This window comes from Lytechinus variegatus, chromosome 7 (assembly GCF_018143015.1).
Source record: "Lytechinus variegatus isolate NC3 chromosome 7, Lvar_3.0, whole genome shotgun sequence".
In the NCBI taxonomy this organism is placed as follows: domain Eukaryota; kingdom Metazoa; phylum Echinodermata; class Echinoidea; order Temnopleuroida; family Toxopneustidae; genus Lytechinus; species Lytechinus variegatus.
This window is the reverse complement of record NC_054746.1, coordinates 41948952-41973712: the sequence shown is the minus strand read 5'-3', so window position 1 is coordinate 41973712 and position 24761 is coordinate 41948952. Positions and strand designations below refer to the sequence as shown.

General features: G+C 34.5%; 1 protein-coding gene across 3 annotated transcripts in view; it reads left to right on the top strand.

Annotated features, from left to right (window-relative positions):
- Positions 1-24761, top strand: part of LOC121419333 (pleckstrin homology domain-containing family H member 1-like) — a 67744-nt gene that overhangs the window by 12695 nt on the left and 30288 nt on the right. For all 3 annotated transcript variants that reach the window (XM_041613747.1, XM_041613746.1, XM_041613748.1), the window contains 2 exons: positions 3726-3788; positions 10213-10377. In XM_041613747.1, the coding sequence (XP_041469681.1) occupies positions 3726-3788; positions 10213-10377 (228 nt within the window). The remainder of the gene's footprint in view (positions 1-3725; positions 3789-10212; positions 10378-24761) is intronic.

The window sequence follows — 24761 nt, the reverse complement described above, 5'->3', positions numbered from 1 at the left end:
GTTTGCTGTTAGCCAATCGTATTAGCACCATTTCCGAAGCTATTGTTTATATTAAAACTAGCACTGAACTAGCTCTAGATGAAAGAGGTAGTCTAAATAGACATGTAGGTGTCAGGTAATGAGATTAATGGCGGAGGAGGGATCTTATCATTGTGGAAAATATCTTCTTTACACTTATTGCACAGTGTATTTCTATCTCTACATTAGTATGATGTGAAAAGTAACAAGGAGAATTCATCTTTTTTTTTATTTAAGATCATCTTCAAGAGTTGAATAAGGATAGAGAAATATAAACCAATGCTACGATGTATTCTTGATGGAAAAATAATTTACACTAACTTATTACAACTGAGATTTTTTATGAACCAAAATGTATTCAATATTTAATAATGTATTTCAATTTTCAGTACTTCAAAAAAAACTTGTACTCTTCTCAAATTCATGTTTGTTTCACAATATGGACTCTCTAGCTTTATGACTTTGGCTAATCAAACAATTTTCCTTGGTAATAGCATTATGACTCAGGCTTGGTAGTCCACCAATCCTTAAAACCCTTCATCTGAGAGTAATAATGGGTTTGGATAGCCTAGCTGATGTCGGCGGTGTATTAGACAGAATGTGAGCGGGCTGATTCTTGGTAATCATTGGTTGGTGTCGTTACAGACATGACTCATACATCTGAGAGGCTGACTATTTCTGGCTATTTGACACAATGCATGCTAGACAATGTAATCATGGAGATGAATCGATAGATATCCTCAATCCAACCGGCCCTGGTATCAATCGTTCTCAGCTTTTTTCTTTACCATCATTAAGAATTCATACCTATAATGACCTTGAACACATTGTGATGAAAATGGCAGAATATTTTCCACCTTTTCAGTGGATTTTACCGTTGCATTTATTCCAAGTTTTTTCTTTTGTTATGCGATTGTGATTTACTGCTTGTTTGCAAGATAAACGAAGATGGATCGCTCCATCTCTGAAAAATTACGGCAGTTATAATCTCAGTGTATGAGTCAGTAGTCTGAGTAATGAGGGACTTTTTATTGGCTTTGGAACCACTTGATGATAATGGTTGCACAGGGTGGAAAATTTATGAGAAAGTGGTAGATCAGGAGAAAGATTAAAGTTTTAGAAAAAGGAGAAGTAAACGCACAAAATGTGAATTGGATTGAACAGGGAGAGAAATTTATGAATGAAATAAATCATGTGACTGGTATCAGGTGATTAGACCTCTATTAATCTTGCACATGTTCTGTATTTAGACATATTTTTTTATTAGGAGTCTTATAATGCTGTGCTTTGAGAGCCAGGAGAAAACAAAAGAAAACTAGCCTTAGGCCCGTGTTGCATGAAACTTGCAAAGAATTACCAGTTTTATGATTGATATATTGGTTTTAAATCTGACAAATAGACCTACATTATCTATTGCAAAGTGCAAGGTTAACTTTCAATTGTAAAGCATATGATTAATTGTAAGCCCTTAGAATAACTTATCTAAGGTAGATGATAACATGTTGTACTTCCTTTCATTACGGTGTTTGCTATAAAAAATAAAGGAATATTGAAATCGGCCTACCTTGTAGTTTCAAGCTCCCATGTGTAAAGGTAGACCATACATCCTTGTAATTAATACTATTGATTGTTGATTGTTGATGGTATGAATTGCCTTACAGATTAGGATGGACAATCATTTGACTTCCACTGTGTACTCTTTCCAATGAGTTATTTTTGTGTCTCTTATTGATTAATTGTAAATGTTTCATCTAGAGCAAGAGTTTGTTGTTTGCTATTTCCATTTAGATGAAGTGGCTGACAGTGCAGGTGATACAATCTTTACTTGCAATTCCCAATAGAAAAGCATTACATACATTTTTAGACGTTTTGGTAACAGTAATTATTCCACCGAGTGATTGGAAAGATTCAGTTCCAAAGTGGGTGTTATACTTAATAGTCAGGTAGATAACACTTGAAGCTTCATGTTATATTGAAAGAAATTGGAATTCTTTGATAGGCGTACAATGTATTCCCACATGCAGTGAAGGTGCTTTTATAGGGAATAATGTATGCTTCCACTGTTCCTTTGTGCCTTGAAGTCTTTGGAATCAGTTGAGATGAAGAGGTATAGGGAGAGATGGAGAGAGAAACGTCTTGAATTACTAGCTTATTTTCACTGTGGAGGGTGTCTTGGGACAATGCTGTTAGGGGAAATCAATCCGGCTCGCCTGGAGATGGGTTCCCCTGTTTAACAGAGAGAGTGAGAAGGAGTTACAGAGAGAAGGAGAGGATATGTGGGTGTGTGTGTGTATATGTTCTTTGAGAAGAACAGAGGGGTGAAAAGTGTAAAAAAGGATTGGGGATTTGAACACGTAGCCCTATCCATGTTAACTGTAAATTAAATTCTGAAAACTGTCAGAAGCTCAACAGGAGCCTAAATATTGGATGCTGAAGAATGAGACAAAGAGAAAAGAAGAAGAAAAGCGTAGAGCAAAGATGATGATGTGGATGAGAGTGGTCTAAATGGAGTGAGATAACTGCAGGGGGTAGAGTGAGACATGAGAATTACACAAAAGATGAAAGATGTACTGTGTAGAGGAATATAAAGCATTCAGGGTTTAGAATTGACTGCAAGAGACAAAGAGGTTTTGCTAATGTTTCCTCAATGTCATATTTCTTCAGATGACTAGTGCCTTGGCTGAAAGCCAATTTTTTTCATCACTTTCCTCCTAATAGTAAAGGTAGAATGTGCTTGAGGAAATATACATAAATGGCTAAATTAAAGGTTTTCCTGATCATGTCATTTTATATTTGTATATAAATTTTTGTATTTAGTTTCTTTAAATTATTGGCATTTGTAGCTCATGCACGTGAATTCATATTGTTTCAATGTGCACATTCATCATATGATAAGGCGTGTTAAGAACACATACATTCGTAATTCCGAAGCTTCGTTTATTCCTAAGGTTCGGATATTCCGAAGGTTGGTTAGTCTGAAAACGAAATGAGGTTCGTAATTCTGAAGGTTCGTTAGTCCGAAAACGAAGTGAGGTTCGTAATTTGTAAGGTTCGTTTGTCCGAAAACGAAATGATTAACGAACCTTATTTCGTTTTCGGATTAAAGAACCTTCGGAACATTGAACCTTATTTCGTTTTCAGATTATCGAACCTTCGGAATAACGAACCTTTGGAATAACGCCACAAATGTTCAGATTAACGAACCCTTTTGCGTTTTCGGATTAATGAACATCGAGGTACAGGCAATTTACGTGTTTGGGAATTACGAACCTTCGGAATTACGAAGTGTAACTGTTAAGAAAATCTTTTGATAATTTTTGTTCTTATATGGATTGGGGATTAATCTGAGGTACATTCCTTGATTATTCTTATATATTGCATTTATAGCTATTTATTCATTCATTCATTTATTCAATTTTTCCAACAAAATTAAGAAGCAATAATTACAATAAATAAAATATAACATCAGAAAATACAAATGATAAATATTCAAATAAACCAAATATAAAGAATATGCACCTGATACAGAGGATAATATATAAAAAAATGTTGGAAAAACGGAGTGCTCCACTGAAAAGCAAGGCTTGTAAAGTATGGACCACTCGAGACGATTTATGTAAAAGTATGAATTTTGATTGGATTTTATTCTTGAATTATGAATGTCTTTCAAATCCTATTGTCTTAATTCCTGTCATTTTGTCTTGCAGATGCAAGAACTGGAAGAGAAGGTCCAAGTGTCAACTACAAGAGCTGAAAAGGCAGAGAAAGAAGTAAGTTATTTTTGCTTTAGTCTCTTTGGGAGAATATTACATCATTTCACATGAAGATTAATTTAATATTAAAGTGAACTAGTTTCATGAAATTAACCTTAGTTTTCCAACATGATGCTTTTCTTTATCACCTTTAAAGACATCCATCCATTAATTTATAGCAATGATTTTTTTCGTCACTGTCTTGTGAAAGCAATCATGATTATGTGAATTTTTAAGTAGTGCTGGGCTATTTAGGTATGATGAGTAAAATGCTGAAAATGTACTTAAGCTTACACATATGTATGATAATAACTTTAAGACAAAATAAATCAAACAATTTTTCTTAAATTATACCAAAATACTATCATCTTTAGATGTTGAAGAACCTTAGCACTAAAAGCCATGCACTCACCATACCAGTGATAAGATTGTGTATTACAATGATACCTTCATTATCTGTCAGAGGAATGAGTAATGACCAGGAGGTTGCACTCATACTTGTAATTACAATATCTGTACCAAACAAAAGAGATTCCATCTTCCGATGCAATCCAACTCAGTTCCCTTGAGCAATGTTGAAATGGTAGTTTAGAACGGATGATAGTTTATACCCTCCAGCTTTCGGTTGATAAAATCATGTATGGACACGGAAATGAAGGACAACTCAAAATTGTCTTTCAGTCATATCTTAGATACCCTCCAGTGCACAGTGTTCCCACCGGACAACCATGTTCTAGAAACGTCATTCAAAGTGTGAAAATTTAGATTTCTCTTAGTGATATAGGTGTTTTGTATGTTTACTGGTTGAAATATATATATATATATATATATATTTTTTTTTGGGGGGGGTTAATTCAGTGAATAAAGCAACTTCATAATGATTTTTATTTGTAACCTTAAACATATTAACTGACCAAATATTTTTTGTTCACGTGTGATTTGTTAAAACATTTAAAAGTAAGCATAAACACTTTTCAAATATCGCATTGACTGTACAACATTTTCAGTCAAGTGTGAAAGGGACTTTGTTTGCAGTCAGGCCTACAATATAGAGTACAATATATGACTGAACAGCTAAGTAGATAATTCAAATTTCTATTTTCTAATATCAAGATAGATATACAAATCATGTTTATTTAAATTATATTGTTCCTTTTGAACAGAATCTCTTTCCATCTGTAATTTAAACCCTGATACATGTTATGTGGCATGCCATTAGACATTGATATCTGATGGCAATAGTGGCCAGTAGGCTAGTATTTCTAATTAAAACACATTATATGATTGGCGTGTATGTACATTGAGTTGCTGTATACTGAAGAGTGTGTGTATCGTGATGTTGGTATGGATACGTGATAACCAGAGCGTTCTCATAGTAAATCTCATGAATATATTATTTAGGCTACCTAGAATACTGTAAAGAATATGATTAGCTTACTATATTCTTCATACAGTTAAGGGCAATATTTTAGTTTTGCTGAACAATATGAAAAGACACAAATCATGAAAACTGGATGTGTCAATATGATTTTATTTGAAGATACATATGTTACTTAGTGATGGAGAATTTAAGCTGATTCAATTTATGAATTGATTGGTTGGGTATAAATGCAACCTCATACATGTATAGTGTAGATGTACATGTATATATGTAGATTTGTTTAAAGGATATAAATAAGAATATAATGATTCATGGATCTAAATGTTTCAGTATCCATATAGCCTACATTTATGTCTAATTTCGAATTTTTATGAAATGGGAAAACAAGTCAGATGGTTTTAATATGCAAAGATCATGGTAAATCTAATTTTGATGATAGATATGAACTAGTGTGTTCATGATTTACATCAAGATTATTTTTAATCTGATCAGCCATGGAAGGGCTAGTTTAAGATCAGCGAAGCAAAGCATCTAGATATATGAAATACTTGTAATATTCATCTATTTTACGAGAGGTCAAACTAGATTGATCGCTTGAGCTTTAGCTATGCTGGCTTCCTCCTGAATTGCTCTCATAAATTTCATTTTAGTCACATAACGTTCTGAGGCACCCTAGCCTTGGTGTTTTGAGATTTGAAATGACATCCTGCTCATATTCAATACTTTCTAGCAGATAATATATGTCAGTGTGGGTCTCCTACATTATTATAGTTCATTTTATCAAGTCTTTACATTGTTATCATGTCATGGTACTCAGTATAATATTTTTAAGTTGTATATGTCACATGACATGATTTGTAAAAGAATATTAACCTTGTTCTTTATATTTCATCTCTGGAAGTCAGGAATCTGTTTATTTATTCATTGTGTTTTTGTTTTTTCGTAAGCAGAAAGATTTATTTATTTACTTTTTACACAAGTAAAATATTCAAATTCATGAATACTATGTTAAAGTTCAGTGCTTGTAAAAAATAATTTTTGAAAATAGTAATCCTATTACAGTCAGTGACTCATACGGTAATAGTGCTAATAGAAAATATAATCTCATTGATTTTGTCACACTCAACTTATGTTAACGATTAATATGAATCTCCCTATGTGGAGTGATTATTACTAATTTTATTAGTAAACACCGAACATTGATTCAACATCTACATGTTGTCTATGATAAGCCAACCGTTTCCCCCATTCATAGCCTCTCCAAGAAGGTAATTTGAGTAAGACAAGGGTAATCAATGCATGTCTGCTGAGTGCATTAAGATTTGAAGGCTTGTCGCCATGGCATATGGACCTATGGTTTGTTTGTGCTAGTCCCACATACTCAGTTCGGCGGAGGGCTTACACTGTTTTGAATTTGAAATTCCTGAAGCATTTCTGTTTTTACACATGGCTGGAGTTGACACTTGGATTGGTTACTTACTCTCTTGATCATTAAACATCATCGTAATGCTCTCACAGTATATTTTCGCATACAAAAGCCTAAATTTGTTTATGGGTGAAATCTTGATTATTTGATTGTATTAAAAATAAAACATATCTTTATTTATCAGGAATCCCCCGTAACCCCTTGCACTTAATCATTCAGTACAATTTAATAATTTAAACATGAATTACTGCATACACTCTCAATTATTTGCTAAATTGTTACAATCCCCTTCAAACCTGTACGGATCATTTTTGTGTTATCATAACAAGTAAACATGAATGATTTAATAAATGAATGTGTTGTCCCCTTTGTTACTCCTTCACTCATTGTGATCATTGTAGTTCATGTAAACCTGGTTTTATTAGCCTTTTATGAGCCTTGTAATCTGGTAGTTCTGTCCAATTAAATATAATTGAATTGATCGTTTGTCCGTCACGTCATGGCCAAAACAACTCTTCATCATCAATTTCAATTGTGCATGTATTACACACCTTGGGCAGACGTGCAGTAGCTTCAGCCTAGATGATTATTACATGACATCATACTTACTTACATTGTATGTTCAGAATTTATGGTGAAAATTTGCATTTGTGTTCTCCTGATATGTTTATCCCATTATATTTAAAAAGTCTAATGTTGTTTCTGAAATAGATGTATTTTCCTTGTGAAATATATGTTACTGTAGAAAGTAAGGAATAGCCCTAATTTGTTTGTGGGATAGTAATGCTGTCTTATATCTGGACAGGGTTTTAGTGATCTTTAGTAAATCATTTCATCACTTATGAGCATGCTGACATTCATGATTAGACTGATTTGTACCAGTTAGTACATATTTCCTTCAGCTTCATGAGAGTTACGAGTCCCTATCTTAAAAGATTGCATTCAAGGATTCTTAGAATGAATGTGATGGAGAGAGATCTTGTTTGCCTCTGATCCAATTGGTAATGGGATCAATTGACATCTCTACACTCTTGTCATCTTCAAACCTTGAATTAACAGGACTTGTCATCAGTAGGTTAATTAGGTCTATACTACATGTATGCAATGCAAAGAGTACCATGTCCGTCTTGCTCAGTGTTATTTCACCATGATCTGTCTTTATGTAGGGTATGTGAAGATGTCTTCAATATGTGTTTGGTAGCAGTTCATCCCTGATACAGCCATCATATTCATGGTTGTAGACTTGACACTAGTTTGGTTTCCCAGATTGATATTACTTGTACCTCTGTTGTTAGCACTTAACCATGGAATACCAGATATACTTCATATCATTTGATCTCTCTCCAACCACAGTCATAGAGTCTGACCTTTGACCTGTGATAAGTCATTAGCCTTAGTGTGCATGTCACCATAAAGTGCTACAACATGAACAAGCAAGCGTGAGATCCCATGTCCTCAAAATTGGAAGAATCTCAGAAATGTAGAATGTCAACAAATAAGATATCTTCAGTAGATTGAGATGTAGTGGGAAGGATAATCTCTCTGGTGCCTGGTTCTTATGATGGAATCTCTTGGGAATAGACCTAGGGGGTGTTTCACAAAGATTTAGGTCGCACTTGAATGCAGACGCGTACATACATGTTATATGCAATGCGTAATCTTATTGATCAATACGCAGTAGTGCGTGTCTTCTTTGTATGATCTGACTTATGCTGTCATGCCTTTTATAACGCGTGCAAGTAGATATTTAAGTGCAACTCAGAGTTATACTTAAATCTTTGTGAAACACCCCCAGGAGTTTGAGAGGGGATGAAGTAGCCTTGTCAACAAATAGAAGCTTTTGGAAATGAGTGTGGATAGGATGATCTGCCCATTCTATTTCCATACATGGACAAAACCCCCCAAAATTGTATGTTGACTACATGTATGTGTATGAAATAAAAAAGCCCCCCCCCCACGAAAAAAAAATAGAGGCTTTCGCCGCTTTTCTGTAGAATAAAAATTATGTGAATAGTCAATTGCATTAGGCATGCAGAGCATATCAAGTGATATTCAGATGAGGGCATGAAAGCTGATTTCACAGTACAATGGAATGATGTTGATTAGTGTATGAGGAAATTGTAATTTTCAGGATGAAGACATGGTAATATGATTATCACTTCAAAACAAGAGACACTGAAATTTCTAAATCATGTACAGTGTAGTAGGTCTACGTGTGTATGATTCATTTAAAAAACCCATACACTTAAACACTTGCATACCATAATTTTTAGTGGCAGTTTTCATTATGTATCGAGTGGCTGTGTTGCAGATGGCATTCATTTGCCTGAAGTACCTTTAATTACCCAATACATTGACCTATTCATGCAATTGAAATCTTACCCATGTGAACAGCTGTATTTGAATAATTCAGGAGGATACAGGTAGCTTTCAAATCACTGGGCTTTTGAAAGAGATCATTCTTTAAGAAGTCAAATCAGTGTTGCTAAGACTAGATATCCTGTATTATCACATGACTTACACGTCGCTGTCAGCGTTATGATCTTGGTACCCCTATTTCCTTTAACAGAACATGGAGGGAGTGAAAGTTTGTAATCATGGGTACTGTATGGATGTAATGGATACTATATTTTGGATGTGAGAAAAGATGGGAAGATTGAGATAGATATACTGTTGACAGTTGAAATGTGAATGCACTAAATTAAGGGTGTGTGTCATGCACTATATTAACACAGTTACATGTATAACAACATGACAAAATAGAGAGAAAAAGGAGACCAAATGTAGAGTAATGTTTCCACTTTGGGTTATCAAATCTATGAGGTCAATGTGCAAAAAAAATTGAAGAAGAATTTTTAAAAAAAGAATGTGACTTTTTTTAAACTTGATTTTATCTAGATAGGCCTAAAATCAGAATATGTAACCATGAAAGTCAGACACATTGAATGAAAATATGAAAGGAATGTTAACAGAAATATTTACTAGGGTCCAAGTGACAGAGTGAAAATGACCAATGTAAAAAGATAAAGTACAAGTATATTGATAAATAAGTGAAGATTTAGTTTTTCATTGATATTATTCTGGGCATACATATATCAGATATGGTTGGTCAATGTTTACTTCATAGTCTAGAAAACCACAATGATTGCCTATTACTAAGCAAAGTAAATATACTTTCTCAAATATTTTGTCCTTCAAAATCCGAGTTTGTATCTGCTTGTGAAATCAATTATGGAAATATGCAGTGTGCTTTTATTAGAAAACTCAGATGGAATATGTTATGTATTCTACAGGGATTTGTTTTTATTAACAACTTGGCAATTGTCAATTTAATTGATAAGTAAAAAATGATGTGCATGCATAGAGTGTTTTATCCCAACTATGAGAAAAGCCTCCCATGGATGACATTTTCCTGTTTCATTCAGAATTCAAATTAGATTTTTTATATTAAACTCAAAAAGAGCAATGCTATAAATGAAGGGTGTTTTCGCATACATGTATGTTCAAATTTCAATGCATTTTTTGCTATATATATTTGCATTCATATTATAACAATCACTTTGCAACATACAGTGTAAGACTACCCACCTTTTTTGTCATGCATCAACATTTCTTTCTCATATTTTATTTTATAGGTTGAAGAGCTAAAGAAAAAACTGGAAGATCTGATCAAATCTGAAAGTAAGCAAGGGAGTCAGGAACAGAAACAAGCTTCTAACAAACGTATTATTGCATTAGAGGGACTATGTAGAGAAAAAGAAGATATCATTCAGCATCTAGAACAACAGCTCCGAGAACAGGTATGAATTACGCTTATATTCATTCTTTACAAAAAAAAAAGTAGCTAGATTTTCAATTTACCCTTCCCCAACCCCCTGAAAAAAAGAAGAGAAATAATGAGAGTTAACCAGTTTTGTCTGGTTCTTGATTTTCAGAAATAAAACAAGTTGATAGGTCAGTGTGAATTTACATTTTTGCCACCGCCTTCTCGGAATTTCTCTTTTAGACAATGTGACAGAGAATTATTTCCTTTCTTTTCCTTCCCTTTCTTAAAAGCTATTGAATATATTTTTACTAGTTTATTCCCAAAGCAACTTGTTATATATCTGAAGAGTGCAAGCATAGTCTTTCAAAATTTGTATTCAAGGGGTTAACATACATGGGCTATCCAGTTTCTGTCTATGCTTTCTGCTAGCATCTCTCTCTGCCGAGAATATGAAATAAATTGATTGACGTCATAGGGGATACATGTCACCAAGATAACATTCATTGAAAAGTCCCTGGTATAAATGGAGAAAGTGTTTTTCCTAATATGCTGGGAGATAAAAAGGGAGTAAGTGAATCAGAATGAGGGGGGGGGGGGGGCAGAAACCCTATTATCAGAATTCAGACTCAAGATGCAAAGTTTGATTTTCTGAAATTATATTGATTTGGGGGGATTCATATTTAAAAGGATGTGATTTGATTATCAATCAATGAAAAAACTACAGATTTATCAGTAGACTACATTTTTATAACAAGCAATTATAGAGGGTATGTATGCCACCATGTTGTTTTTTCTCAGGTTATATTGCCCATGATATCTTTTTTTTAATCTTATGTTTTCTTATTCCATTTCCTTTGTCTATTCATGGGTTTAAATCATATTTTAAGTTTAACGCTTCAACAGATGTGGTTCGACCCCAAAAAGTGCACATTCTGCAAAATTCTACATATGTCGTCTGACTGCTGATAACCCTTCTGCGTTATAACACCCTTGCATTTCATCTACATTCATGTACTGTAAGCTGGCAATCAAATTTACTCCCTCACCTATTTAACCTACCAATTGAATTAATGCCATATCCAGCCTTTGCAACAATCCGTAAACAACATGTGTAAAATGCTGATCGGAAAATATATCCCAGCAGACCCTGTGGCTGATATCAGCCGGTCATATCAGCCGGTCATATCAGCCAATGAATTGAACTATGGTAGCCTAGCAGGGGAAAGAAAATTTGTAATATTGGATTTGGGGCTCTGGGTGGTTTACATGAAAGCTAGACATTCTGGAGAACAGACTGTTCTTGTCGGAGGGGGCGGTTTGATAATTGGAAAACCAGAGGTAAATGTTTATTATTTGTCATGAGAGGGGGAATGGATAAAGAATACCAATGCCTACCTATTTGGTTTGGTGTGGGTAATATAATTTTATTGCATCGTTAAAGAATAGGTTCCTTTATTGTGGGCAGTATTGGATAGTACTTTATCAAAGTGAAGTCAGTTCCAATAATACTGGTAGATCGATGACACAAGCTCATATAGATAGATCAATAGGTGTAAGGTTTTATTATGTTCTGGTTCATTTTTTTTTCAAAAATAGGAATAGAATAGGTAGAGCTGTTATATTGCACATGACAGTTTACAAATCTTTGAATTTTATGACTTTGTTGGTCTTTATAGAGCAGAGAATTATGGTGTTTAGAGAGTTCCTTGTCCTTTTTCAGTGAGGTAGGTACGAAAAGCCAGCAATTTTTCTGGAAGTAAAAAGCAATGAATTAATATAGATACTGGCACGATACATTACATTGACTAAACTAATATGATTTAAACAGGATTAAGAATAAGTCAATGAGTGTTCAAAGTCTTAGCTTTTATTTCATATTGAATCAATGGAATGTGTGATATATTTTGTAGCCCATTCAATCATTATCTATGGAATGTTTTTGTTTTGTATTTTTCAGTAAAATTGCAACACATGTTTCTTTCATGCTGCTTCATTCTGCCAGGAAAATGTTTTTTTTTTCTGTTGGTATACTGGAGCTCAATGGTTAACCCAGGGAGCTTTCATTTTGAGAGAGAGATAGAAAAAAGGAAACATTTTCAGCAAAATTCTGTCAGCGGCATAAGTTGCACCTTGCCAAGAAGATTGACATCAATTAATTAGGAGCCTTGTCCTGTCCTGTCACTTGAGTTGAGGGAAGACCATGAGAAAGGGGGAACCCTGATAGTCAAAAGGTTTCAGACAGGAAGTCAGAAGAATAAAGAAGGATAGTTGGAATTGAAGAAATATACAAAAACAAAACGATAGTGAATGGAAACTCCTGGAAATTTAGGGTAGGGTTTGTAAATATTTTAGTGTTGGGTACGAAGTTTTGTATGGCTGCTGTTTAGATACCAACAATACTCTAAACACTTCTATATTTGCATAAATTGCTGGTAAATTATTCTAAATCTTGTCTGTTGTGTCTGCTTCTCTACCAACATATCAATTCCTTAGCGCTTCTTTTCATAGATTATGCAGCTGCTCCGCATTTTTTAATTACTTTATATAATGTAAAATTGTTGACATCTTTTTACACTTTTTACACTTTCAATTACCATTGAAAATTGAAAAGGAGTACAATATCCTCGTTCTAGATGTACATGTAAGAAGAAGGGAACATTTAATACATTCCATGTAAAATCATGCCCTTGCATGAAATAAAAAATCTCAGTCACTAAATTAAATTAAATTAACTAAATCCAATTAACTTTTTCCATTTTCCATTGATTGATCACACATGGATGTTCTACTTGGCAGCAGTGCGTTTTGCGTGATATTTGGATATCCTCGTTCCAAGACAAGGATATATGATATGTAAGCTTTCCATACATAAAAAATTAATCTTGAATAATTAATGTTTAGCTCTGTCAATTTTCATGTCAAATCATGCTTTTCTCATTTTAGAAAACCAACGTTGAATGATGAGTGCAGTGCTATATGTGCATTGAACAGTATACATGTCTATGTCATACACCACACAGAATACACCTAAAACATCTCTATGCAATAAACAGGTACACGCACAATGCGCGCATTAATAAACAACGCGTCGCACAGACTACTTAAATCGAGCTAGAGAGTAGATCTGTAGATCGAGGGAAGGAGCACAGAGTCAGATCAAATTAGGCCTTTCTAATTTTTGGCCCTTTTTGGTCAGAGAAAATGTTACAAATATATGTCTGTAGCTGATTCTTATGTGACACCACAGTCACTTTTAAACAAATTGCAATAATTTATTCTGTTGTGTCACAATAAACTTCAGTAGGGCAATTTGTGCACCCCAAGAAGTAATGTTTATGGCCCGGTCTTTCTACACACAGACTTCGTGGCACAGTCCGGTCAAGGCAGTATGCGTATCGTTTAGTGCCAAACACAGAAATTATGATGTGCGCATTGGCTATGAAAGGAATTGATATGTAGATAATGAAGTATTGAAAATGCTCTAGCAGGTAAATAGAATGGACTCCTATAAAGTCCCAACTACAGTGTAATTATTTTTACTGCTGATATTGCAGGCAATAGGGATGATATTTAGATGATTTTGATTGTGAGTTGATTTTGAAAACATTCGTAAAATATATTCATTCAGCACTCATGAGTTTTAGCTCTGATAGTGCCCTTGTCAGTTAAAGGCTGTTTGGGGGAATGTCAACCCAAGGTTTAGATTAGCAGTTGGATTATTACACAAGAATGCAATTCAGAAAATATTTGGCTGCAAATTTATCACAAGGTGCCAAAATGCATGCTATGAAGTTTGGAAAGAAAATAAAATAGTATGCAAGGAGCCAAAGGGATACTTTCAGTTAAGGACTTTAGGGGTGTGGGCGAAATTTCCGAGATGATCCATCTATTTTGGTACCTAATAGAAATATTTGACATAATTCATTACGAAATAATATACATGTGGATATTCAAAGCATGGATTTTTCTTGAAAAATTGCCAGCTATCATCAGGTATGATCAATTCCATGCAATATGACAGCAATTGCATATCAGTTAAGATGATAACTTCCATCCAATTTGTTAGATCCATATCAAGTATTGCACCAGCTGTTCCCTGATCATCGTGTCTTTTTCAAGATTTCTAGCAAATTCTAGATTGATGTTGTAATTGATTGAATGAAGAGGCGGAGTTCAGTAGTGCAATATGCCTAAAATGCTGGTTATGATAGTTGTAAATGTGAACTTGAGCAATGTGGTGTGTAAAAAATCATTTGATTTAACTTTTGAATTTTTTTTTTTTGTGTGTTTTAAAATCTGCCTGAAAGTGGAATTGCAGTCCAATTCAGTATTCAAACAATTAAATTCAACCATTCTTACTTATTTAACACCCTTCAGTAAGAAAAGGATCATCATAAGTTTAGATGATCACTTTTAAGCATTTCACATAAAACAAAATGATACTGTGTCACCTGTGTAGGTCCATGGTTATATGCACTGTAAATTTGAAATGAGGAATATGATTTCATTGGGTAAAACATGCATTAAATAATTGATCTGTGGTTCTTCCTGTATGAAAGGTGGGAGAGATGATTTTCTTCTATAATCTGTGGTTTTGTCATTCATTGAAAAGGATTCTGATGGTTTTTCATTTTAAACACTGCAATGTATTTGATTTGTCATGTTTTACTGATTGTGGATCTTGGACTTTCCTATAGGCCTACATCTTTAAATAGCAAAATGTTCTCTACCATGCCAGCAATCCTATTTTTTGAGAAACTGTCAACGGCTCAGTGACTTTATTGACATGAATACAAGTCATAATGTTTCAGTTCAGACTTTGTAGTTTTTTTTCTTAATATTGACCTTGACTCATCAGTGCTTTAAATGTGGTGCACTGATATGATATAAATTGATAATAATCTTGATATTGCGGGAGATTGATGGTAGAATCACACTGAAATCTATATAATCCTGCATGAATCAGATTATTAATTATATGATGGCATACTGCTTATCCAGCTATTTTTATGAAAATGATGCACTTTACTAATCCAAGCTGTCTGTACATCAACATGAAGCCTGTGAGTGCATTGTTGGTATAGGATTACCCAAACTTCACTTTCTAATTAGATATATACCAAAAGGAAGTAATAGTTTTGCAGGTGATTTCATCTGTGACCATTGCATACTTTGACATTCAGACTTACTCATTAGGCGGTTTCAAACCGCCTCGATCACAAGAATCCTTGTTAAATTACGAGAACTTTTTAAGGCTAAAAAATACCCGTTAATTATTCCTGCATTCACACCGCCCCGAAAAACATCCTTCGGGATAAGTTCCCGAAGTTACGAGCATGCGCAGTCTGGTCTGATAAGCAGGTAAGGCGGGAGATTCAAAATCACTTGCCCAGCAGCCACCCACGCCGCCGCGCCCAACGACACGCTGGGATAAAAGTTCCCGTAATTTGCTTTCACATCGCCTAAATACCTGCGACCTTGGAAAAATCCCCACGAAAGTTCTCGTAATTTCGCCAAGTACCTACTATTTAGCGGGTTTTTTCTTTCGGGGAAATTACGTGTAGTTTGCTTTCAGATTACCAAAATACCTGGTATTTTCTGATCGGGGTAAATTTCCCGATCAGAGAATACCTGGAACTGGCGAACTTCGAGGCGGTCTGAAACCACCTACCGAGAGCCAGAATGGATCTAACTCAGTTCTCAGTTCTATAGGGAATTAGAGATAATGGGTTGATGTCCTTGCCCAAAACAATGGAGAGTGACAGAAGGGATGTAATATGTTCCCCTTCTGTAATTTTGACCTTTGTTATTTGCTATTTTGCCACTTGCATTTTGTTTCCCCTACCAGAGAAAAAGAAAGGAGAAAGAAACCTCATTTCCGTGAAATTTTGAGGAAAAATATTTATAAATTTTGTTTTAATTTGAATATAATTCCCTACTTTTGAAAAAAATATGTATATTTTTTTGACAAAAATGGCTGCAATGTTAACGTGTCCTATGTGTTGACATTCATTGTAAACCACATTGCAGTTGCAATTTGAGTATCCTGTTATTGCCCAGACTGTTTTTGGTAAATGGATGGATTTATGAGAACATATCTGAAGGCAAATCTGTCATAATTCTTCCTGTTTGTCCTCTCAATGCTAATCCCCATGTTACTGGTTATGGTTTAAAGCTCAACATTCACTTTACAGATAATGCCAATTGTGATGATTTCAGGTGGATCAAAATTATGCATATTATGGAAATGCATGTTCTTTTATTTTGATATTGTTGTGTAAGCAGTATACCTCAAAAGAATTTATAAATAAAAAAAACAACAATTATATTATTGTTTATGATTGCATAAATTTAATATCATTGCTGCTTCCTCCCGCTATATAGGCCATACATTATAAATCAGCTCATCATACTAAGGATGCTATCAATCCTTGGACCAATGCTTGCAAGCAGTACCCCCCCCCAAAAAAAAAATGATAATAACAATGAAAGAAAATAAATAAATTTAAAGAAAAAGTCATACAAGTTTGTAATTGTATATTGCATAATTGTATATTATTGCTGCTTCCTTCCATTTTATAGGCCATACATCATAAATCAATCGTGTTATACCAAGGATGTTATCAATCTATGGGCCAATACTTGCAGGAACTTGATGATCAATGTCACATCTAGGGTAACATGCATGTGCATTAGGCGCCATGGTGCGTTGGAGAATGGAGGGAGGCTGTGAATGAGGAGAAGAAAGGAGAAATTATTAAAATTTTAAACCATGAATTAACAACTTCCAAAATTGTGTCTCATTGTCAAATCATTTCAGGACTTACCCAAGACTGTTATTTTTCTTCAATACATCACTGATTACTATCCAATTATATAGTCACAGAGTATTTACCAAATTAAAGCAGCAAACGGAGCAAAATACTCTTTTTAACACAGTTCACATTCATCTTTTGTGCATGTTTAGAAAGTATTTTCTTTGCTCTCTTGATTTCATTTCAACCACTGTAACAATACTTGTCACAAACAAAGGACTGTCACATCTGGGGCTTGTTGCATAAAAGGACTCTGGCAAACAAAATAATGCCATAGACAAATAACACATTGAAAAACTCTGGCAAAAAAGAAAAATGCAAGAGTTTTTCTTTCGTGCCCCTGAAGTATGTTTTTTATTAAAAAAAAGAAAATAAAAATAGAAAGTTGATATTATTAAGAATGTGGAGTCAATGATTGATTCTTCTCTTTTGAGTGATAGCAAATCAATGATGGATTCCTGATCATAAACTAACTTGATATCTGGCTGAGAGCAGTGTAGAGTATGTGCCTCGGGTACCATTGTCATGACAGAGGAACAATGAAGGAAAAATAAAAGAACAAGAAAATAACATAATAACTCATAAACAACTACATAAGCCACTGGTGTCAAAATTGGAAGGGGGGATGATTGCCCCTGGCATCATTATATTCAAGGGTGCACAATTTTGATGCTTTAGCCTGTTGCCAATTTTCCTGTACATGTCACTGACTGCAAAACGATCTAGACTTGTAGAGATGGTTTATACTGAGATGCAAGGGATAACCTATCTTGGAGATGGTTCATTCAAGATGGTTTCATTCATTTAGAACCAGAAGCTGCTTTGGATGTGGGGCCAGCCATCTAGCAGTGGCATGAAATTGTCTGCAGCCATATGGCCGGGAGTGTTCATTGTAGTTATGCCATCCTACTATGATGAATGAGGGCAAGTGGCAGAAGCTGTAATGGACTTGCGATCTAATTAGGATAGGCTATTTAGAGTAACATCTCACAGGTTTCCAAGGAGGAAAGTCTAGAATGTCTGCTGTCACCCAGTGACTAGCTAACATTCTGTGGCGAGGTTAACACTTGGAGTTGTTCTTTAGCTTCCAGGCAGGCACAAGGGGCATTCTTAAATTGGGAGATCGTTCATATACATATCTAGGTCTATGTAGTAGAGCCAAGTAACTCATTAATTGGCTTGAAAGAAGGGACCCTGTTGGAATAGGTCCATGATTACATTAATATGCAGGCTCAAAATTTAGACAATTGCACTCCTGAAAATATAAATATGTGAAAACACAAAAATATATCGGGGGGGGGGGGTCTCTCTAGAAGAAGCATTTGTGCTTCTGGCAAGGAACGTTTGGTTTAGATCCTGATGGTTGTTTGTTTCAAAACTTAACCAACATTAAAACTAATTGTAATTTTATGTGGTCATAAACAATCTTTAGGAACTCACGACAGCTGTCATTGGGAGAACGCTGGCAAGTTGGTCTGATACTAGTTCTTTTATACTTGATAAATAGATGGTGATCTAGACATTTCATCACTCATCTCAAATGGAGACTGGAAAGAATTTATTGATAAATCCATAACATCTCAGTCATTAGACAAGAATAAATAAACATGAGGCAGTAATTGAAGTATGAGACCACTTTCACTTTCACTCAGCGGCAGAGATTTGCTTATGATCAACAAAACTACCGACCACCTACTTTTACCTCCATGCAGTGCATAAAAGCAAGGGAGCTGAAAATGTACCTCCCATTTTTCATCTTACTTGTACAGGAGATCCCTACCGCCAAAAGCATGCAAACAGGAAACAGAGCAACAGGAAAAACAGTTATATTTTGTATTTATCATAGACCCATGAATTATAGAACAAAAGAAAGCTGCCTAATGAATGTTAAAAAGAGAGTAGGTTTTTGTAATGACATTTGTTATGGACATGTAATGACAAGTGTAAAATATTGTTGTTGTAATTTGTTGCCAGTACAAGTATTTCCTTCAAACAATAGTGAGGACAGGACAGTCTACAAGTATTTGGTTTATACAATCTCCATGTATGCAAAACAGGAAAGAAACTATGATGCATCTGTGGGTTTAGGAAGGGAGGGGGGGTAAATTGAGAAAAGTCAGGAGCAGATGAAAAAAGAACTAAAGCAATGACTTACTTAGTATTTCAACATGTCGCTGAGCTTTACACTACAGATTGCCATTTTAGAGCAAGAAGGTCATTAAATTTATGTAAAGTTTATTAGCTAATGCCCTTCTGGTTCCAAACTTGGAAGATGTGAAACCTTGAGGATCACACCCTAAATGGACGGGTAAGAATTGAAAAATAGCCAGAAGATGACTCATCATACAGAACCCCTCCTTTTATTAAATTCATCACTTTCCTATCACCTTATTTTGAAATTCTTACAAGTTCAATACCGTGAGCTTGACACGAGAATTGAACTTTTCAGTGAAATGGGGGCACAATACAATTTTAATATGACAGCTAGGATCTCCCAGAAAGCCAGAGTTGGTAACAGGTTTACATCAAATGTATAGACCTAGAGGCTAGACCTTATTATTTTGTGATATTGAATAGCAGAAATAGATGGATATTTCTGTTTTTCTTAAAATATTTTGTTCTCAAGTTCTCATATTTGCAAACAATAATTGATAATCTGCTACGATAGTAATATCTTTGGTATTGGCCCTATACTTAAACTGAAATAAGGTAATGCTGATGTTTCTACTGTTTTATTGGTAAATAAAAAAAAAAATTGAAGGGAGGGGGAAATAAGACCCACGGCTGCTAACTCTGTTGAGAGCAAGAAGGACATATTTAGCATGAGTGCAATGTCTTTCTGATCTTAGACATACTATGCAATTCATAAGCATAACAAGTTTATGTCTGTAAATCCCCAATTATTTCCCTTGAGATGGATGTAGCCTACATCTTCTTCTTCACTTACTTCCCTTGAGAATGCTGTCCAAGCATACAAGCGCATTCACACCAGTCATATCTTCCAGAAGATATTTGTCACAGAAGATTCTTTAAGATACACATTCCTTCAAAATGCTTGGGATTGTACCCCTGATTGTATACCCATTTATTCCATGAATGTACATCTAGGAAACTTGTTTGGTGTAGATGTGCTTTAGATACTTTAATTTGCAATGAAAATTTTTATGAACATCTTCAGGAAGATACTTGATCTGTTTCGACGGATCTTCTTACTCATTGAAGTGTGACAGCAGACAGTCTGCCGATCTATAACATTATACACTTGCATTGTTTATACACAGAAAGGAGTTTGGACAATGGGTTACATGATATGGTGATGGGAGACTGGTTTCCCAGTTTAGGGATTGGTTTGTTTAGGCTATATGTGATATATGAGTAGGAGATGTGTTACCAGTCTGTTAATGCCAATCATAGTTTGTAATGACTCATGAAACAGGGGTGTATTCCACTCATCTAGGGTAAAGGTGTGTTCACATAATGGAAAAAAAGTTACAGAGCTTGAACTATGAACTAGTTTGTCCTGTAATCATTTTGTGGAGTTATCTTTCAATTTCATGTTTTTCATAGGTAGAATGACGCTTGAGGTTTTTATATCATATTACTTTCATTCTCGTTTACAAAGAATATTTTAAAGCCATTGATGGATAAATTATGTATGGGAAGGATTCCCATTGGTGATCGATTCGTGACATTGTGGAGAAATAAATAACCAGGATCCATTATTTAGCTTTTGTATGAAGATTTGTTTCAAAATTAAATATACCAATTGTTTTGTCTTCTTCTATATTTCCACCTACATGAAAACCTGAGCTTGGCGGGGAATCTTCAATGTTGTCAACCAATGTATTTGTGATACATTAAACATGATAACATGTGCTCTTGTTGACAATATTTGAAAAAGAAGGTCTCTTAGATCAATTTCTTCAGTCTTGTTCAAACCTCTCTCTGAAAACATGATAAACACATGCACATTCAAATCATCAAAAATTGAAAATGTATGCCAATCATGTATGAACTTGAAGTGTGAAGGATGAAGTATGATGATGAAGGTACGTATTAAAGTAATCATTTCTTATGAGACACTGTCATCCCTCCTGTCCTATCTCATCCAGCTTCTGGTTGTGATTGGCCAAGCGCCTGCTCAGCTCCTTATAATTTGTGGCCTGCGACGATTTCCTTGGAGAAATTGAGATAATTTTATCTGTTGGTTGAAGCATGCCCCAGTAATTGGATTACTTCTTCTGAATTTTACTGTTTTCATGAATTGATTCAACACTCAACTGAAGAAGTGTTGACTTAGGCCTGGTTCATGCTATTCTTTGAAAGTTTTTTTTTCTTTAGTAAGTTCTGGTTTGAATAAGCTTTACCACATTGTGATTAGATGTGACCAAAAGGGAAGGAAGATGATTTCATATAGATTATGATTAAAATAAAGAATGATTAATATGACAATGGTGATGTCACCCATCTTTGCAAACCACAACCCACAAGGGTTTTATTCAGAGGATGCAATGGCTTATCTAAGTAAGAGGGATGGGGGACAGGGGCATGGGGAATGGGGGCAGGTTCCCTGTATACCACTCTCAGGGAGGGAGGGTGGGTATAAAAATCAAAAGAACAAAAAAGTTAATAACTTGTCTCACAAAAAATTAAGAGCATCTGAAATCATGAGTTCGGGGGCATGGGTTCAACACTTGCCCCTCTTGCACTTTAGAAGGGAGGCATGATTCAGTACTTACCCATCTATTTTACCATGATATATCACTGGAAGGGTGATGAAACACAATCTCTAGGGCCCTCAGGCCTCACTTAACTAGATTTATGAATTTGCAGGGCCTCAATTTTATGATATTCTATTCATAAAAAAAACATTTGTGTCATCTTCAATTTTTTTAGTTGCAACATCCTTGCACTTGTAGCATCAGAATCTATAATAAGTCATAATATGACAGGTTTAAATGACTCCCATTGCCTCATGCTGTTCCAGTGGCTAGCTGCATTCAGTGATAAGATATATATTTTGTGGTCAACCTCCTTTTTTTAACCCTCATCTCTCTAGGTGTCCATTTCAGTGTCATATTATAGTTTCCTCTGGTAATTGTGGTTTATTTTTATGTGACTGTATCAGTAGGTTATTTCCCACTTTTGAATTAAATAGAGAAGAATGGAAAAGGGGTCCTGAATATAAAAGTAGCAATATGCAAAGTCCTCTACACATATAGGCAAAGCCAAAGTTAGCATATTTAAAGACAAAGTACAGCACAGAAAACTCAAACAAACACTACACTGAAAATATCATCTAAATCAGATGTTAAATGAGAATCTAGCATTTCAAGTTTAACATTTTCTGTATATGAAGTTTTGTATATTTCAATTCTTATTGTCTTGATAGCCAATATAGGTTTCAATGATCATCTAAGGTTGTTAAAATGACAGCTTACTACTCTATCTTGTCATTTTATTTCATTATCAGGTGAATATCACCAATCAAGAATGAAACATTATTATGACAATTATGTCTTGCACTTAGGCCATTAATTTATTAGGTATTACTGTGATTGTTTACTTTCACTTTTCACTGGCAATCCATCAGTATATACTTTTCTTAATATACTTTTTCACTTTAATCATATTAAAAAAATACATATAAATGAATTTAAAACAACTATATTTAACATTAGTTTAGCTCTCTATGTAGTTTAGAATGCATAGAAGGTGCAGGAGAAGGTTAAAGCTGATAATTTGATAAAACATCAAGTGCATGTGATATTTGGGATTGTCAGGCTATTGATAGGGTGAGGTGAAATACGACTATGAATGTAAAGGTTAAGTGATGACATGAAAGTTCACTTATCTCAAGGCGATTCCAGCTAGGAAGAAAATCAACATTGATGTAGAATTAAGTGATGGAGTGAGGTAAAAAAATTGTTTTTAAACTATGATTTAAGAATCTGATGATAATTTCATTTCCTAGTTACAGATAATGAAAGTACATCATGTTATAGGTTTCAGTGATGAAATTACACGGGGAAGGGGGGGGGGGACTTTGTCATTAACTAGGTTATGACATGGTAGAATCTGAACCTCAAACAAGTAATCATCCTTTAATTCCAGAATACCATAAATCAGTATTTTTTTCAATTTTTATTCTACCAAAATTGCTCAAATAGTGTGTTCTCATGATCCTGTTCATGCACTCTTTACCTGTATCCTCGATGTTGAAAAGTATGCCCTTTTTTCATGACTGTCCAATTTTGATACACTTTCCATTGTTCTTTATTGCATTTCCCCTCCTGGAGAAACACAACTCACCCCATTTTGTTATGGAAGTGCCCCCCCCTCGATAAATTACAAGGAGCTATACCTCGGTCACTTTTGCTCTACGGCGGCTGTACGGCAAGTCGAAAAAAGCCATTTTAACATTTTTTGCACCAGCTACATAATAGGTGGCTTAACAAAATGAATAAAATGGCTGTTTTCGACTTGCCATACGGCGGCCATAGAGCAAATGTGACCGAGGGATTACTAAGAGAAGGTAGGACTGTGGATCTATTATGGGGCTCTATTTAGGAGCAAATGATGTCTCTTCTTTAATCTCATCTTTTTTGACAAAATATTTCATGGGGAGGGAGTAGAAATTTATTTGAATTCATTTATTCTTTAAGGGTGAGTGAATTCCTAGATTTATTGAGTATTAGAATTTTTTATGAGAAGCTAAATTTTATTTATGGTAATAGTGTGGGATGTTCTATTATGTCTTGTTTTCTCATACTAGTTGAATTAATTTTACAGTTTGGTAGTTTGTTATTGATATCTCTTCACATATCTAGCTTCATTGAAAAATAACTATTTGAAAATTGATGATCAAATTCTGCTGTTATGCTTGATGGCCTTCAAAAGCTTGGCTCAAGAGAACTAAATTCCTGTTGAATAGTGAATGGAAGCAATTAATTAATTTGAAGTGCACTGGTTTTCCTTCAATAAGCATGCACTTTAGCAAATATGCCCGAATCAATTTGAATGGAAATAAGAGCTTAGAGAGGTATTCAGCTATTATTATCAGTAACTGTACAGTTCATAGCGTACTGGCTTCTGAAATTTGTATTGTTATTGTAAACTGAGTAATTGTATATATGGAGTTTACTACATTCTTTATCACAATTTATAAATTCTATTCATTACTCCAAATGTTATTATTTTCAAGATTAAAATATTCTTATTACACAAATTTGCAAAATAGTGATAATAATAATTTTAATAGGAAAATAATAACAATTTTACTGAGAGCATATCCTATAAAGAATTAACTGTCACTATGTAGATTGTAATATCAAATGAGACTCCAATATTATTGAACTTACCAGAGCATTTAAGTTTGGTTTAAACCATCCAATGTGTCTTTAAAATGCTTCTAACATGTAGTTATCATTGAGCATCAATGTATTGAGTAGAAATATAATAATTAAATATTCTGTTTCTCACACACAAATGACTGAAATTTAACTTATTCTTCAGTCACATGTGCTGTACGGCGAGTCGAAAACAGCCGTTTTTAACATTTTTTGTATCAGCTAAATATAGGTGGTTCGAATAAAAAAAATAA